This window comes from Felis catus, chromosome E2 (genome assembly GCF_018350175.1).
Source record: "Felis catus isolate Fca126 chromosome E2, F.catus_Fca126_mat1.0, whole genome shotgun sequence".
NCBI classification, from domain to species: Eukaryota; Metazoa; Chordata; class Mammalia; order Carnivora; family Felidae; genus Felis; species Felis catus.
In genome coordinates this window covers 48,959,586-48,975,951 of record NC_058382.1, presented here as the reverse complement: position 1 = coordinate 48,975,951, position 16,366 = coordinate 48,959,586, and the positions used below count along the sequence as shown (strand labels likewise).

Below are 16,366 nucleotides of genomic sequence, written 5' to 3'. Positions count from 1 at the left end.
TTGGGTAGTCAGGTGACACCAAGCTCTAAGCCATTATAGCTAAAATACTGAAGAATTTCTCTGCACAGAAGCGCAGAATGTCTTCAACTTTTATGCGTCAGACCAGCAAGAGGCGGAGTTTCCATCCTCAGGCAGCCAGAACCCGGTGCAATGTAGCGTGTGAGTCAACTGGCGAGTCAGTGGGTAGACAGTTGTGCAGGTTGTGGGCCGGCCTGGTGCCACCGGGGTCCCTGAGCTTTCCTGCCACCCCCTAAAATGGCAGCAGCCCTCCGGTTCTTGTGCACTGCGGAATCCCATCATCAGAGGCCATAAGGAAACGAGACTGGCTCGTGTGGCAAGACGGGCTTCAATCCCAAGACCGGGAGGTGGAGAGTGTGGCCCACCGTGCAGTGGCGGCCGTGCCCTCAGAACGCTCCCCATTCAAAGAAATACTGGCTGGACCATGCGCCAAGCGCTGCTGCAAGTGCTGCCGTGCCTAAGATTGAGGTTCTGTCGACAGGGTCCGGGGCCTGCCACTGGTGGCAAAGGCAGTCAGCGAACACATACTTTAGATAGTGATGAGTTCCACGAGGGAAAGAAGACAGGGCCAAGCGATAGGAAGGGAGGACTGGACGGGAGGCTTCTCAGAAGACGGAGTGAATGACTCTGCTTCCCTCGGGCCCAGGCAAGCCCGGAAGGTGCAGCGTGAGATCCCGCCCAGAGCTCAGGGTCGCTAAACCCGCCTCCGAGGTCGGGCCAGGCCCGCAGACCGGATTTCAGACGCTCTGCTAGAGCCTGGCCCAAGGAAGAGCCGAGCGCCTTCCAGAGACAAGGGACTGTCGGTCCACGCCGCCCTTTTGCGCCAGGGACTAGAGTGGCTTTGAGCCGCGGACCCGCTCGGGGACAGAAGCGGCAGGGCGCCTGGAGGGCAGAGCGAAGCCCCGCGCTCCCGACACCCCGGCAAGGCAAGGCCGGCGACCCACCGCAGCGTCCCCGCTCCACTTGCACACATCAGAAAGCAGCCTGGACCACTGGGGCGGGGGCCGAGCTCCCGGGGCGGGGCCTCGCGGCACCCAAACAAGCCCCACGTGGCAGGGGCGGGGCCGCCGCGGGGACGTCACGGCGCGCGCGTGCGCGTGTGCCGGCACGCGCGGGCGTACCCTTGCCGGGGGCCGTAAAGCGCGGAAGGTCGCGGTCTCCCGCTTCCCCGGAACTTTTTACTCCCTCCGCCCCGCCCCCTTCCCATTCCCAGTGCCCCGTTTCTGGCGGCGGGACCCCCGGCAACTGTTGTGGCTGCTGTCCCGCTGCCGCCGGGGTGCTGCTGACGGCGGAGCCCGCGGCGGCTCGTGAGGTAAGGAGACGGCGGCGGGGCCGCTCTGGCCTCCCCTCCGCGCGGGTCTCAGCGCCCCCCTTTTCGCTTTGGTCTTCCTCGGGGGTGGTCGCGGCCGCCCCTCGTTTCCTGTCGCTCCTGCCGGGTCGCTGGGGACTCCGGCGGCCCGGGGCGGGAGTGGGTCTGCCTCGTCTCTCTCAGTCGGTCTGCGGCTGTGCGGCGTCCGGCCGAAGGGGTCCGGGGTCCGGGCCTTGGGGCCCCGTGCACGGCTGCCCCCGGGCCTGCGCTCCTCAGCCCGATGTCCAGAGCGGCCGGGGTGCCCTCGCTTCGGGCCCCCCGCCTCGGGCTTGCACAGCGCCTGGCGCGGGTTTGGCTGGTCTCGCCCGCCCTTCTCCCTCTGCAGGTGCAATCGTTTTCCCGCCTGGAGACGTGCGGTCCGCCTCTGCTTCGCTAACTTGTACGCCTGCCGCAGAGTGCGGCAAGCCGAGTTACCGGGAAAAGTGTAGGCCAGGGTGGTGAACTGTCTTCGTGATGTTTGGTCACTCGGGACCCCTGTGAAGGACATTCACATTAGATTCGGGAATCTCTGTAAGCGTGACGTCCGGGCATGCGGCCGGGGGAGGGGGGGGGGGGGGGAGGAGGGGAGGGGTGCCGGTGCCGGGCCACGGGGCACACTTTTCCAGCGCTAGGGATATGTATTAATTTCTTAAACTTGCCTGATCACCTGGTGGCACGTTTTGACAGATACACCCCCGGGACCAGCCTCTCCAGAGAAAGAGCCTGGGATAGCGTTGGGGTTTTTGTCTGTTTGAAGGAAATGTCCCAGGTGGCCCTTCTGCTGAAGCAAGAGTGGGAAGTGTGTCGGTCGAGCTCCACTCACTAGGCTTCCTTGTGACCAGCGGCCCATTTGTACACACGCTGGGACCATACAGGGGAACAACCCAGAGGGACTTGGAGCTGTCCCTTGCTCTTCTTGTCGTAAGCAGGTGTGAGCATAACCAGTCCCGATATTGAGGTTGCCTTAGCGATTCTTCCTAGAGGGAGAGAATATTATAGGGCCATCTTAGTTTTTTGTTTTTTGTTTTTAAATATAACTTATTTTAAACCCGGCTCCACCTTTTATTTCTTTGTCTCTGACATCTTCAGATTCTTCTCTACCGGCCTGGGTGGCTCAGTTGGTTGAGTGTCCCACTCTTGGATTTGGCTCAAGTCAGGATCCCAGAGTCATGGGATGAGCCCCAGATCGGGCTTCATGCTCAGCGTGGAGCCTGCTTAAGATACTCTCTCTCCCTCTGTGGCCCCTCCCCGGCTCCTGCTGGCTCCCTTTCTCTCTCTGAAAAACAAAAAAAACCCCTGAAAACAATTTTAAAAAATTACTCTATGTGATTTAGATATCCCCTGAAATCTTGGAGCCTAGCCTCAAGATCTCAGAGTCCTCACTGAATTTTTTCCCATCTCGTTTATTGTACATTCTCATTCCTCCGTTGATTATATTTCCTAGGTGCCTACCCTGAATGCCGGCAGAATCACGTTGAAGTGGTAACTGGTCTCAGCTCCCAGAGAGCTCCATTGTAAGAGGAGACTAAAAACTAGCGCTTACTGAGTGCTTCTCGGGTGCCAGTTACCATGCTTTTCCTGTATTGTCTGTATTCCTGTAGTCTTTGTGGCAACCCGGCGAGGCAGGTGTTCGTAGCTCACCTTGTGGATGAGGAGCCTGGAGCACCGAGATGGAATGACTTGCTCAAAGCCATAGAGCTGATGAGAGGTGGGGGAGATTTTCAGACCCGTACCTGTCTGCCCCCAAAGCCTGCATTTCCAGCGGGGTCGCTGTGCCGTTTCCCTGATTGGCAAACAGGCTGTGACAGTGTGGGAGGCTCTGTGCTGGAGAAGTGCAGGGTGCTGTGGGAGAACACGGAAGAGTCACCTGAGGCGGTATTGGGGGAGAGGGGGTCTGATAAGCTGTGAAACAGGGTGAGAGCTGAGGGGATTATCCATGTTTGGGGGGCAGGGGGGCAGGAACTATGCCGTGTGGTTCGAAGGAACAGTGTGCCCCGATCCTGGGGGTTTCAGAGAGACTCAATGCCTGTCCTGTTGGAGGAATTATCAGTATGTCCGTCTGGCTGGAGAGGAGAGAAAGAGACCAGAGGTCAGGAATGAGCCTGATGATGAAGGATCTCGCACACTTCCTGTTCAGGACAATGCTTTTTTCCTCAGGGCGTCAGAAAGCCATTGCAGAGTTTTGAAGAGGGGTGTGAACAAGGGTTTCCTTTGAGAAGCCTCCCTCCACGCCCCTCCTCGGAAGGATTGAGGGGGGGTGGGGAGAATGGTGTGCGGAAGCCCTGTCGGGAAGCTTCTGCCTTCATCTGATCGGGGAGGGCGGTCTGTACTCAGGTAATGGCAGTGAGGAGGGGGAGAGGTCGATGGTCTGAGGGAAATGTCGCCTGTGGAATTGTTAGTCCATGACGGTTGGCCGCATAGAGGAGGTGAGAGAGAGGGAGGTGAGAGGAGGTGACACCCGGGATTCTTGTGTATGGTGTCACTGCGGGACACAGAAGTGGAGCAGATTTGGAGATTGAGGCAGGTGGGTTTCCCTTCTGGATGTGCTCGGCGTGACCCACGGGAACCCAAGTGGACATGGCCATTGTTCAGCTCGAGGTGCAGATGTAAAGCTCGGGGCTGTTGTGGGCTTAGGCGTCAGTCTTGGTACGCGTGAAATGACCCTGGAGGGTGGCAGACTGAGAGGAGAAGCTGGTCCCAGACACCCTGAGGGACAGCAACACAGAAGGATGGGCGGGGGAGGGAAGGCGGTGTAGGTGTGACCGGGGTAGTCGGTGTCAAAATAAAACAGGGACAGAGTGCGTGAGTAGCGGGGGCGATCGGCGGTGTTCAGTGCCGTGGAGAGGGTGAGTGAGATGGGCCCGGTGTCCCTGGAAGGTGGCAACAGTGGCATTCTTGGTGAGAGCAGTATTCCGGCCTGCGGGACGGGAGCTTAACCGCTTGGGTTCGGGACGGTGGAAAGGGGGGAAAGTGACAGATACCATAGGAAGCCCTTCTTGTCAAGTGAAAAAGACAGGTTGTGACGTCATAGTAAATTTTGGTGTAGCCCGCCGGCAGACTGTGCAATCACCGAGGTGTAACAAAAAGGACTTTAAGACAGGTGGTGGCACACAGGTGGGTGTCAGGGGAGCACGTGCTGCAAGATAAATAAGTCTGGGGAAATTTCATCAGCCCTGGAATTGAGTATTTTGCATGATGGGAGATCTTAATTTCCTTCTACGTTTGTGTGGTTTACAAAGACCACAATTTTTATAATTCAGAATTTGTAAAATTAAAAATCACCATTGGAAGACTGGTACGGAGCCTTTCTTGTATTTCTTAAGTCAGTTGGGAGGGACTTGAGCATATTAAAATGCTGAGGATTGGAGGGGACACTGAAGGTACGTGGAAGGGGACAGTTGATGGAGCCGAGTCAAGGGAAGGAAGGAGAGAGAGGGATCCAGGGCACGTGGGGAGGGATCAACTTTTGACCCTACGAGGTTGAAGGAAGAGGTGGTCGTAGATGCAGGTGGAGTTTCAGGGGTTGAGGAGACAGGTTTTGTGTTTGGAAGGAAGGAAGGAGGTGGGGTCCCAGGTTGGGAGAGGAGCAGTGTTGTGGGTTCAGAACCTGAATGTAGACAGACATCTGCCTGTGGCTGAACACGCAGTGGCCCGGGGCTCGCTACGGGGTGCCTGCTAGTGTGAGCCATGAGGGAACAGGGTCTTTTCAAGCATGACCAAGTGGTAATGGTTCTGAAGGGAGAAGGGTGCCCGCCTCCCCCCCCCCCCGATGGCAAGGTCAGTGGGACGGGCTGGCCACGTGGCAGTGGCGTTTCCCTCAGTAGAGCTGTGTCTCTGTTGAAGCAGAGGTGGAGAGAAGCTAGGTGAAGGGCTGGGTGTTCCAGTTTGGAAAGGATGTTCTGGAGGACACGGTGGAGAGGTTTGGAGCGGAGGACAGCAGACAGAGAGAGAGAGAGAGAAAGAAAGAAAGAGAGAGAGAAATCAGTCATATGGAGATGAGATTGTGGGAAGTCTGGCTGTGGAGAAGCTTCTGTCTTGAGACGGTTTGGCGGGGACCAAGGAGGTGAGGCCTGGAGGTCACCACAAGGTGGCCAAAGTAATCAGCCCTGGTTGGATGGGATTTCCTTGGGACGCAGTGGAGGCCTGCTCGGTCTCAGTTCTGAGATCCTGTCTGATGGATGGGCACCCACACCTTGGCCTTGGACGACCTGGGCCGTCGGGGGCCCTCCGTGGGTCCCGGGCTGGTAGCGGCGTGCTGGTGGGCGCACGGGCTGCCAGGGCTCTCCTCTGAAGTGTCGCCGTCTCCCCACACTCGGAGACCGTGCCTTCGCCCACAGGGCTGTCTGCAGTTTCTTAAAAATTGAACAGTATGCCCTTAGAGTAATTCTCCCTGGTGGCCTGAACCTGTCCGCTCCCTAGTCTACCTCATGGTGTTAGTCATCTCAGAGGGACATGCGCTTGGTCGCAGCCTGTGACTCCCGTGGTTCGTCATAAGCCTGCCATGACCGGTCCTCCCCTGCTTTCAGGAAGGGGCCGTGGGACCTGGTGTCTCCAGTCTGTGGCCTGTGCAGACGCGGGGCACGCCGTCCCTCACTGCGGCTTTGGGTTTGTTTTCTCTCTCTTCTCTTCTCCTTCTCTTCTCCTTCTCTTCTCCTTCTCTTCTCCTTCTCTTCTCCTTCTCTTCTCCTTCTCTTCTCCCTCTCCCTTCCTTTCCAGGACCTCATTCTTTGTCACCGCCTCTCCTTCCTCCCCCACCTCTTTCCCTCTTCCTGGCCCTTCTCGCCAGCCCTGAAACAGTCTCCGTGGCTCCCACCTTTATAGACAAATAGCCTTGCTCCACCCCCATTCTCTCCTCCTGTCTGGGGTTTCTGCTCCCTTCCGGGCAGCACGTGAGGAAGCTGTGCACACTCCCTCATCTCCTTGCTCTTGAGCTTGCTGTAGTCCATACTTCGTCCTTGGCACTCCCCTGGGAATGTCCTCTTTGAGGACACCAAGGACCTCTGTGTCGTCAAGTCCCAGCAGGCACCTGGCCGTCTTGCTCCATCCCTGGCCACCCTCTGTAGCGAACCATCTCCTCTCTCGGCTTCTGGGACACCTCTGCCCGGTTCCTTTTCCGCCGCTCAGCCGTTTGGACGCTCTGTGAGTCTGCCCCGGCGCGCAGTCCCCCGTCCAGTACTTTCTTTCTCTTGCCAAGCTGTGCCTGCTGGGGAGCCTCAGAGTTGTTCCTCAGACTGCCGGGTCTCCGGATACCCCACGTCTTCCCCAGGTTTCAGGCCTGGTTATGTAGCTGCTTGGCACTTCCACGTGGATGCCTGCTAGGTGTCTCGCCCTTGACACCTCGGTATGCGCGCACGCGCCCTCACCGCCTCCCTCTCCCTCTCCTTCCTGCCTCCCTCTCCCTCCCGCCTCCCTCCGCATCCCTAGTCCTTCACACCTTAGGAAGTGGCACCCGTCGTCGCTTAACCTGGAAACTTTGCCATCGTCCGTCTTTCTCCCGCTCCCCATCTTAACATCCGGTTTGTTGGCAAGTTAAGTACTGTCATTTCACCATCCACGACAATCCAGTCATGGCTCTGACTCCACCGCCACCATCCTTGTGTGAGCCACCGTGCCCTCCCTCTTGGACTCCTGCGGTAGCTTCCTAGCCCTGCCTTTCCTCCAGTCCACTCCCCACTGTGGAGCCAGGCCGATCTTAGGAAAAGCGTATCAGATCATTTCATTCCCTGCTTTAGTATTTTCCTTTGCACTTGGAGTAAAATCCCAGCTCCTCGTGAGGCATCCAAGCGCTTGTGTCACTGCTTTCTGCCTGCCTCTCCGGCCTCGTCTCTGGCCGACTGTGCCTTGCCGTCGAGCTGTGGGCACGCTGGCCTCCCTTCTGTGCTCGGACTCCTTCAGGTGTGCCTCCCCTCAGGGCCTTTGCATGTGCTTGTGCCTCTGTCTGGATGAGGCACGATGATTATCATTCTCTGTTGCCTCCTTTTCTTTTGTCACTAACCCGGCGCACTGAGTACAGTGGAATGAAATCTGTTTGCTTTCTCTGTCTAGTTTGAATTGGGGAGAATCTCCTCTTTGGCCGAGTGGGAGCACATCTCCGAGCTGCTGACTGGCAGACGTGATGTTTTCCCGGTTGCTGTCGGTGGCCCGGAGACAAAGGACCGGCCGAGGATGGCAGAACTGGTCGTCGGGGAGAAGCGGTGCGCCAGCTGCCGAGGCGCATTCTGTCGCCCTGCCTGCCCAGGCACACGTGGTCATCTGTGGCGGTGGAATCATGGGCACATCCGTGGCCTATCACCTCTCCAAGATGGGCTGGAAGGATATTGTCCTTTTGGAGCAGGGCAGGTAAGGACCAGACGGGACCCGGCTTGGGGCCATGTTGCACCAACTGCGTGGGCTTCCCTCACCCCCTCTGCTCCCGGTAACCTGTCCCGGCAGTGGCTAACCTGTCGCTAGGTAGCATGAGAACAGTCACGGAAAGGCGAAATCTCCTGTCCATGGTTTCGCGATGTGCGATACCCGTGTTTTTGGGCTCTGAGAGAGGTGGCAGATGCCGCGGAGCCGAGTATCCGAAGAGGCTGCGTTTTATTTCAGGGTCCAGGCACATCTTACCATCTTGTTCTCCGGGTAGGGGCCGTCAAATGGCAACATAGACCCCGTGGCTCTGGAGCTCCCTCTATGGGCGGAAATGAAATTGGCTGCATCTGTCTTCTTTCTGTTCCTTTCTTTCCCCCCACTGAATTAACTTATTTTAGAGCCGTGCTAGATTTACAGAACAAATGCAAAGGTTGTACCGAGTTCCCGTGTGCCTCACGCCTGTGTGCACCTGGGACTGACATCTCAGGTTGGGGTTACCGTTAAATATGATGAATCAATATGGATACCTTATTACTGACTAAGGTTCGTACTTGGTACAAGTTGTCTCACTTTCCCTTAAAGTCCTTTTTTGTTCTATTGCCTACCAGAAATTGAATGACGTTTAACAAGTCCGTTGTAATTTTCTCCGAATAGGCAATGCATTTATACGATTCAGAATTAAAAACTGTAAAAGAGTGTGCAGGGAAAGTCTGCTTCTCATCCCTGACTTCTGGCTGAAGTTTCCCTCGCTGGAGGCAAATTAAGTTCCTAGTGTGTCGTTGCAGACACCCCCCGTGTATATGAGCAAACGTGTTGGTCAGTGTGTACGTGTGTACGTGGGTCTTCACTTGCTATTTTTTTCTCTTTTTTTGTACAAGTTAGTGGCATATTAAGTAGTGCTCCTCCCATGCTGTTTTCATTCGGATTCCCATATTGTTGCAGAAGAGCATTCTCGTGCCTTTTTTATGGCTGCGCGGCGTCCCGTCGTGTAGGTGAACGCCAACATTTGAGATCCCTCTCCTGTCGGGATATTTAGGTTTCCGTCTTTTGATATTACGGTCGGTGCCAGTAATGAGGGTCTTTGAACTAGTTGCATTCACAGATATGCGAGTCTACCTAAGAGCATTTTGGATCCATCCCGCAGGCTGGCCGCTGGCTCTACGAGGTTCTGTGCCGGCATCCTGAGCACCGCCAGGCACTTGACCATCGAGCAGAAGATGGCAGACTATTCCAACAAACTCTACCAGCAGTTAGAGCAAGAAACAGGGATCCAAACAGGTAAGCAGGTACTCTGCCATTTACTGGTCTGCCTGTGGCCCGGACTCTTTCACTCGGTACCACATGCGGTCCGACACCAAGCCTGCCTGGGGACTTTAGTTGAGGCTTGAGTTTCAGTCCGAGCTCTGCACTCGTCCTGGTCTTACCTCGGGCCAGTGTGTGAGCGTGTCGAGCTGTCTCCCGTTTCCTTATCTGTCGAGGGGATTCGGTCATTATCTCGGATCCTATCCAGATGCCAGAATTCCTATGATGTGAAGGTTTTCCTGTGCCATTTCCTATTTCACCCTCTGAAGTATATATTAGGTGGCCACATCTGGCTCCTGAAGGAGGAAGAGAAGGAAGTGCTTAAGTTTTGGTGCTTGACAGTGAAATCATAGTCTGAGCCACTGAATTTCACCAGTCCCGCTTAAGGATATTTGTGACTGTAAAGCTTAAGCGTATGTTACCCCTTGTGTGCGTCACCAAGGGAAAAGAACCCGGGGAATCGTGAGCCGAATACGACCGGAGCAAGTAGGACGGGGAGACCAGGCTATGGGGCGGTCCCATATGAAAACAAGTAGGAAGCAGGTCTGTCAGCTTGTCGCGAGGTGATGGACTAGCCGGAAGCCCAGGGTTGAGCCTGTGTCGTAGCTGGTGAAACCGTTTGGTGGCGGCGGGAATTGTCCTAAGCGAGTAGCTGGGCCTAGTCGCTCGTGTAGCTCAGGGCTGCTCTTCAGAACACCTGCGTGATTCAAATCACAGGGAAGTCAAGACCCCTCCTGACCAGGACGGTAGCGCGATCTGTGTGCCAGCTGAGGTGGCTCTGCCATGTGGTCACGGGGTACGCACGGCCTGGGGCTCACTTTGCCGGCCAACTGGAAATTAGGTGGCGAATGACACAGTTTTCACTGGGGAAGGTGAGATCATAATCATCAGAGATTCTGACGACAGACTACGGTTTTCTAGCTTTCCCTTTCATATAACTCGCACTCTGGTGAAGTGTGACCTTGTTTGTCAATTGTGGGTTAAGATGAGCGTCCTGTAACAGGATTGGGTTGATGTGGCAGTGGAGAAGGGGAGATGCCAGGAGAGGAGCTACAGGCAGGCAGGAAGAGGCTGTACGTGCTTGGGCACGTGAGCAGGGTTCCCCGGCCGGCCCTGCGCTGGCCCAGTGCTGAGAGCGGGCGCCTCAGCCGCCTCGCCCTGGTCCCTGCCCGGTAGATGAGCCCGACTCCCGTGGTGTCCTCGCTCTCGGCCAGGCTTGCTTTTGAGAGGCGAGGACCCGCGAGTGAAGATGGTAAATGTGCTTGGTGCCTGCCGCTGCACCGTCTCTGGCTTCTGTTAGGGAAGATGCGGGATACGTGCAGGACAGGCGGGAAGAGTCCCTCTGGGTTGGATTTAACTTGATGGCAGCCGGTACTTGAATCGGGTATCTACCAGGGATTGAGTCAGCAGAGGGTCCGTGTAATGGGCCCAGCGCCAGAACTGCTGACTTCCGGTCCACCGGTTCAGTTCCTTGTGCTTTGCCGGGCCTTGTTTTTATGGCTCAGAGCCCCTGCTGAGTTCCCTCCTGCGTCGGATGCCAGAACTGGAGACTCTGGAGATCGTGAAGTTGGTCACCTGCCTCGAGACCTGCACCCCAGACATGAGGTGCATCATGGGCGAGTCTCCTGCAGTGCAGGGCTACTATGTCCTAGTGGGAGTGAACTCTGCTGGCCTGTCGTTTGGAGGAGGGGCTTGAAGGTAAGTCTTTTTGCTTAGATTCTGCTTGCTGGGCTCTGCTCTGCTTCCTAGAGTTGCTCGTTACTAATATGGTGTGGAATGTGTGTATAATCCGGTGTATTGATAGTAAGGAGGAGATACACATCATTTGAGAGTTGTCCCCTTCAAGGAATCATTGTGGGATATTCTAGCAATGTCACTGTGCACAGGGTTTCAGGAACCCTTATTTCAGAATTACCACAGAGCCTGTGGGATGTACTTTTGTATTTAATGTTGATCATTCGATGATCTGGAAATTTAGCAAGTGGTTTTGGAAGACAGATTCATGCGATTATTAGAGACATGTTTGCCTATCTCAATTCACAGATTGTAGCTGCTCAACAATAGGTCAGTAAACAAAGACCAGTGACTACATTTTTAGATTACAGGGAAAGATCACTGGGTGCTCCTCTCCATTTTCTTCTCTTCCTACTGTGTGTGCAAGAATATATAGAGAGCCCATTTTTCCATGCCAGCGTGGGCTTTCACATGGATGGGGGATATTTCAAGTGCCAGGTTCCTTACTGTGCAATCAACCGTAAGGCAGGATGGGCGGTCAGATCCAGTGACTGAGACCGTAACTTCAGATAATTGGGGACTTTCTCTACACCTGTCAGCCCTACACAAAGGGTAACATAATGCTTATGTCTTACCTTGGTTTCCACATTCTTTTTTTTTTTTTTATGCTTTGGTATAAATGGTTTTATGGGGAGTGCTTACCCCTTGTGATGGCAAATACATCAAGTTGCTAGAGATGAAGAACATTTCACAAGTTGCTATGACCAGAGTTATTAAAATGTCTCTTTATTCATTTACAAACTTAATAACATGAAGAGAACATCTTAATTGGAATCTGGCTTGAAAGAAATACAGGGCATGATGTTAATACCGCATTCATAGAGGCAGAAGTGCTCAGTCACCCTGGGTACCTAAAGTCACCAGGGCTCCTGAGAAAGATCCCATGCCCTAAAGTGCCTCACATGTCCTCAGCAGCACCTGTCACTGCACACTAAGGGCCTGAGCAAACTGCATATTTACAGATGTAAAGGAGGAGTTACAGCACTGTACAATAATTACAATGGCATTTTCCTGTATCCTAAGAGTAGACCGGAGAGTGAAGTGTTAACTGTGCTGCTAGAAACCCCTTGATTGAAACAAGCTGTGGAAACTTTCTATCCCTGTTTGATATGGGGAAGGGAAGCTATGGGGGGTGGCTGGGGAAACCCTCAGACTGAGCGAAGTTTCTTTTCATCCTTCCTGTCTACACCTACCATGGGACATTCTGGTGTAAGGCACGAGAACCGGGCTTGGAGAAAGGTGCTCCAAGCTCCAGTTCCGGGTGTGCAAAGGAAATCCTGGCACAGATCTTTTGAAACAGATACTAAAAATACCTTCCCCACCCCTTGTAATTTCTGTCCTTTAGAGACAGAAAACCAAGAAGGCAGAAGGTTGGCAAAGGATAAAAATAGGTACATCTAAATATGAGGAAGAAAGCCCATGAAGAAACGTGGAATTCTCCAAGGGATGCAGATTCTCTGCTCAGAAGTCAAGAATCATATTATACAAGGACTAAACTCTGGTGTTTAATGGACAAAGAGAAGGCAAAGACATACAAAAATAGTTCTCTTGAAAAATAGTGCATCTGTAGTGATGAGGGAGTGTGAACCCAGGTCCTGTACGGGTGATGGAGGAGCCTTACAACTCAGCACCTTAACATGGAGGCCAGGGTGGGGGTCGCGGGGAGAGGCACAGCCAGGAGACCCAGAGCTTGCTCCCAGACTCTGTCACCTACCCTGTCATCCCCTCTGACAATTCTTGACTCGTGCAAATTTTCCCTTTTTCATGCTGATGAAAAGCTGCTCCTGGCAAGTTTGGGAGGGATGTGGGTTAAGGGTGGTGTGCAGAAAGGAAATGAAAACCATGGAAAGTTCTTCAATACTAAGCACTAGTGACCAAACCCCTACCTCAGATGCTAAAGGGGACCCTTGCTGATGATACTGACCATGCAGCTGCAAAGATGCAAAACACTGAACCCGGTCGCTAACCCTTGAAAGCAAAGCCAGTGCAGTTGTACCAGGACACAGCCTTCTGGGGTCAGAACCCGGACTACAGCTTATGGAAGATTCCCTTTTATCTCCCTTAGGTTGTCAGAGGATGGTGAAGACTCAGATGCCAGCACGTGCGTTCATCAGGCAGAGGATAAGAAGAGCCAGAAATCAAGGTGGTGGGTTCTCGCTTCAGTGAAGCAAAACCGCTTTTAGAAAACTGTCATTCCTGCCACTTCCATGGTGGGGAGGCGGGGTTAACGTTTCAAATGCATTCAGAGGCAGGGTAAGGGAGAAAGGTGGAGTTACTTTCCACTTTTAGAACGGAAAGAGGTAAAACTGTTGGTGTGTTTAAGAAGGTAGAATCCAGGGACAGCATGTCTCCTGGTGAGAGTCCAAGTAGCAGGACTCTCCTCCTGCAGAAACGGGATAACTAAGGTTACTCACTGAGCTTAACGGTCTCTGGGCCCCTGTTCTGAACAGCATCTCTTGTATTTGGGGGTACAGGGCCCCCCAGCCGGGCACAGGACATCAGGTAGGCTATCCAAGCAGGTAGATCTTGTCCCTTTTTGCTCTGTGTTCGTCTGAGGCTGGCACGCTTTCTGTTTCCAGATAAAACAAGATTGTCCAGTTGAATATGTGGACAAGACAGAAGAACACAGAGCCCCTCCCTCAAGAGACCATAAGAAGTGATGAAGGATCATTTCACAGAGAAAAAAGTACCAGCCATCTGAAACCCAAGTCCCGCCACGCATTCACAAAGCATCCAGATCCTTTGAATCTCTAGGGACAGAGGAGCAGACACACAAGGCAAACCCATGATGGGAACGACAGATTGCAGGATGTTCTGTCAGGTATGCTGAAGTCAGGAACGAGTCACCCACTTCAGGGTTAGGACCAAAGAGAGACAAGTGCCAGATTCACATTGTTAACCAAGAAAGATTTCCAGGGTGAATTTTAAAGTGCCAAAAGCTGAGTGTGTGTGTCAGGGCACTCAATAAATACATCTTGCCCGAGTCTTAAAAGTGTGCCCCTATTTATGGACAAGATGTAATTTACACATAAATCTAGAACTTCTTTTAAATTCTTCAAAGACGAGAGTGGTACAGGGCAGGGGATACCTTTAGCTCTACAGTGCCTGTTTCCAGCTTTCTTGGTCACTTGGGCCCCTGCTGCTAACACCTGTGTTGAGCAGGTGCCTGATTCCTGCTCTCCCCCATGTGTCACAGCTGCTGCGCCCTGTCCTACGAGGTGACACCTCTCCCCCATCCTTGCAGCAGCATCTCTCAGCCCATCACATAGTGAGGCCCTAACAGTTGTAACCACATACTCCCTTAATAAATCAACGAAGACCTCTTTTAAAAAATGGACACTACAATCAGTAATCAAGTAGGAACTGTCTGGCTAGGCAGAGGACAAGAAGTTTCTATAGGGAATCTATCAGATGAAGGGGGTAAACCGAGATCCCAAAGAAACGCCAGAGCAGGCAGACACACGTGAGAGTTCTAAGCTGCTCACGGAGAACAAAAGGCCCTTCTATAATGGACTGACAGACTCGTCAGAGCTAACGCTTCCAAGATATCAAGACAACAGTTCATTCAAATCTGTGACAGCACTTTGTGTATAAACTGCCCCCACTGGACTTTAAGTGCAAAGGGTGGACAAGTTTCTGACAGCCCAGCCTCACCGTTAGCAGACAGACACTGCGTAAGAGAGTGGAGGGCCCAGTCATTTTCTCTTCCAGAGCTACAGAGAGATGGCTGGATGAAGAGCAGACTCTCACAGGACCCTCCCCAGACTCCTGAGGGTCATCTCTGTGCAGATCTGTCTGTTCTGTGCCCGAGGAAGCAAAACTTGAGAGTCCAGTAGCTCTTGAACTCTGCACGGCCAGCATGATTTAGTTCCTCCCCAGGACCACACACCCTCCCTGTTCCAAAGGGACAGCAGTGTTTGCCGAGTGGGCCTGCTGCAGAAGGGGCAGGTAAGGAGAGGGGACAAAGATGCACCTGGAGAAGAGGATGGTCAAGATGGGAAGAGTGAGCTTTGAGCAGCTGAAAGCAGCAGCACTGTTCAGACAGCAGCAAACCACCTCTGTGCGGTACATTTTCCAAGAAGATCAATACAAAAGGCAACATGGTCTTTCCCTTTCAAACACTGGCTTGTTTACTCAGGCCCCCAGACCCTCTTCTAGAGATCAGCAAGACGTGAAGGAAATGTTAGGAGGGTGGCCCTGATCCGCAAATCTAGTAACTGGGTCAGTAGGGAGGCTGGGATGTCCCAGGCCGGCTGTTTGCTACAGACCAAAGAACATGCACATGGTGCCGCTCGTGAATGAGGTAGATGGTCATCCTCTTGTAGAGGGATCGGTGCCAACCCCCAGCACGGGCTCTCGCAAGGGGCTGCCTCGGATCCACAGCAACCCGCCAAGATGAGCAGGTTATTCGGAGAAAAGTCAGCCTCACAGAGCTGGACTCTTGCCCTGCAGCCTGCATACCACCAGCTTCCCCTGCTTCTAGACACAGCCAGAGAAATCAGACCCCTGGCTCCCCACTTCCACGAGTGCAGTCTTTACCTGTCCTGCCTGTCACACATGCTTTGTGTCACCATGAGGATCTGAGAGGGGTGGAGTGGGGGGCTGGAAGAACAGCCCAGAGGGAGTATTAGATGGTTAACTGCACTGCAAAAGGGAGGAGGGAAGGTGGAAGGAGAAGAGAGGTTGCAAAGCAAAAGGTTTAAAGCAGGTGAAGCTTAAAATCCTATCCGGGAGGTAAAAGATGGGAAGCAGAGGGTTGGGACTGGAGGGGAGCCCGGCATTACTTTCCATGCAAGTCACTTAGCTCCACATCATCCTTTCGGCGCTTGTGGGTAAAGAGGGAGGTGACAGGGTAGAGCTTGGCCTTGGCCTGGAACCGGTGTCCCGCGATGTCAATCTCATACTCTCCCCGGTTGATGAAATCTGCCGTCACAACCTGTTCTTCCCCAGTGTCTTCGGAAAAATTGTGCACGAAGCCCAGGCAAACGTGGCGCTCCAGGGTGTAGCTGTAGGCGCTGCTGGTGGTCTTGCCTGCGTACTGCCCGTTGCGGTAAATGGGTTCTCCCCACCAGGGCCAGAGGTCCAGATCGGTGTCGTGATCGTCCAGAATGAACATAGTTAGGCGTTTGTACACCCCGTTCTGTTTCTGCTGCAGCAGGGCATCCCGGCCAATGAAATCCATCCCCTAGGAGAGAACGGCAATGCTGAAAGCAGGCTGACATGCTGATGCTGGGCGCAGAAGGGGCGGTGGGTAGGGTCCCCTGATGTCCCTGCCATGGGAGCAGGGCCCCACTCCCCAGATTTGGGGAAAATGTAGATTTTCCACCTTGTGAAAAAACTGCATTCACAATATAGAAGACCTACTCAGAAAATTTCTGTAACACAGGTGTACATTTTTCTCTTTTGTAAACATAGATTTCAACCACAAGACCACACAGAAAAAAAATAGGAAGAAAAATTCAAAAATACTTGCTATAATTGTTTTCAAAAAACCATGTTTTTAGATAATCTCAAGAGAAAGCCCACACATGTATGTATTTGAATGTGCGAGAA

At 53.5% G+C, this 16,366-nt stretch overlaps 2 protein-coding genes across 3 annotated transcripts in view; one reads left to right on the top strand and one right to left on the bottom strand.

Annotated features, from left to right (window-relative positions):
• The first annotated feature begins 77 nt into the window (after positions 1-77).
• LOC102902613 lies at positions 78-13,805 on the top strand. Its single transcript, XM_045045856.1, has 7 exons — positions 78-175; positions 263-459; positions 690-1,330; positions 7,412-7,705; positions 8,862-8,995; positions 10,525-10,717; positions 12,879-13,805. The coding sequence occupies exons 1-7, from the start codon at positions 78-80 to the stop codon at positions 12,894-12,896; spliced, it is 1,575 nt and encodes a 524-aa protein (XP_044901791.1). The 3' UTR covers positions 12,897-13,805.
• Positions 11,523-16,366, bottom strand: part of PDPR (pyruvate dehydrogenase phosphatase regulatory subunit) — a 37,075-nt gene continuing 32,231 nt past the window's right edge. For both annotated transcript variants that reach the window (XM_023245673.2, XM_023245674.2), the window contains one exon: positions 11,523-15,998. In XM_023245673.2, the coding sequence (XP_023101441.2) occupies positions 15,594-15,998 (405 nt within the window). In that variant the 3' untranslated portion in view covers positions 11,523-15,593. The remainder of the gene's footprint in view (positions 15,999-16,366) is intronic.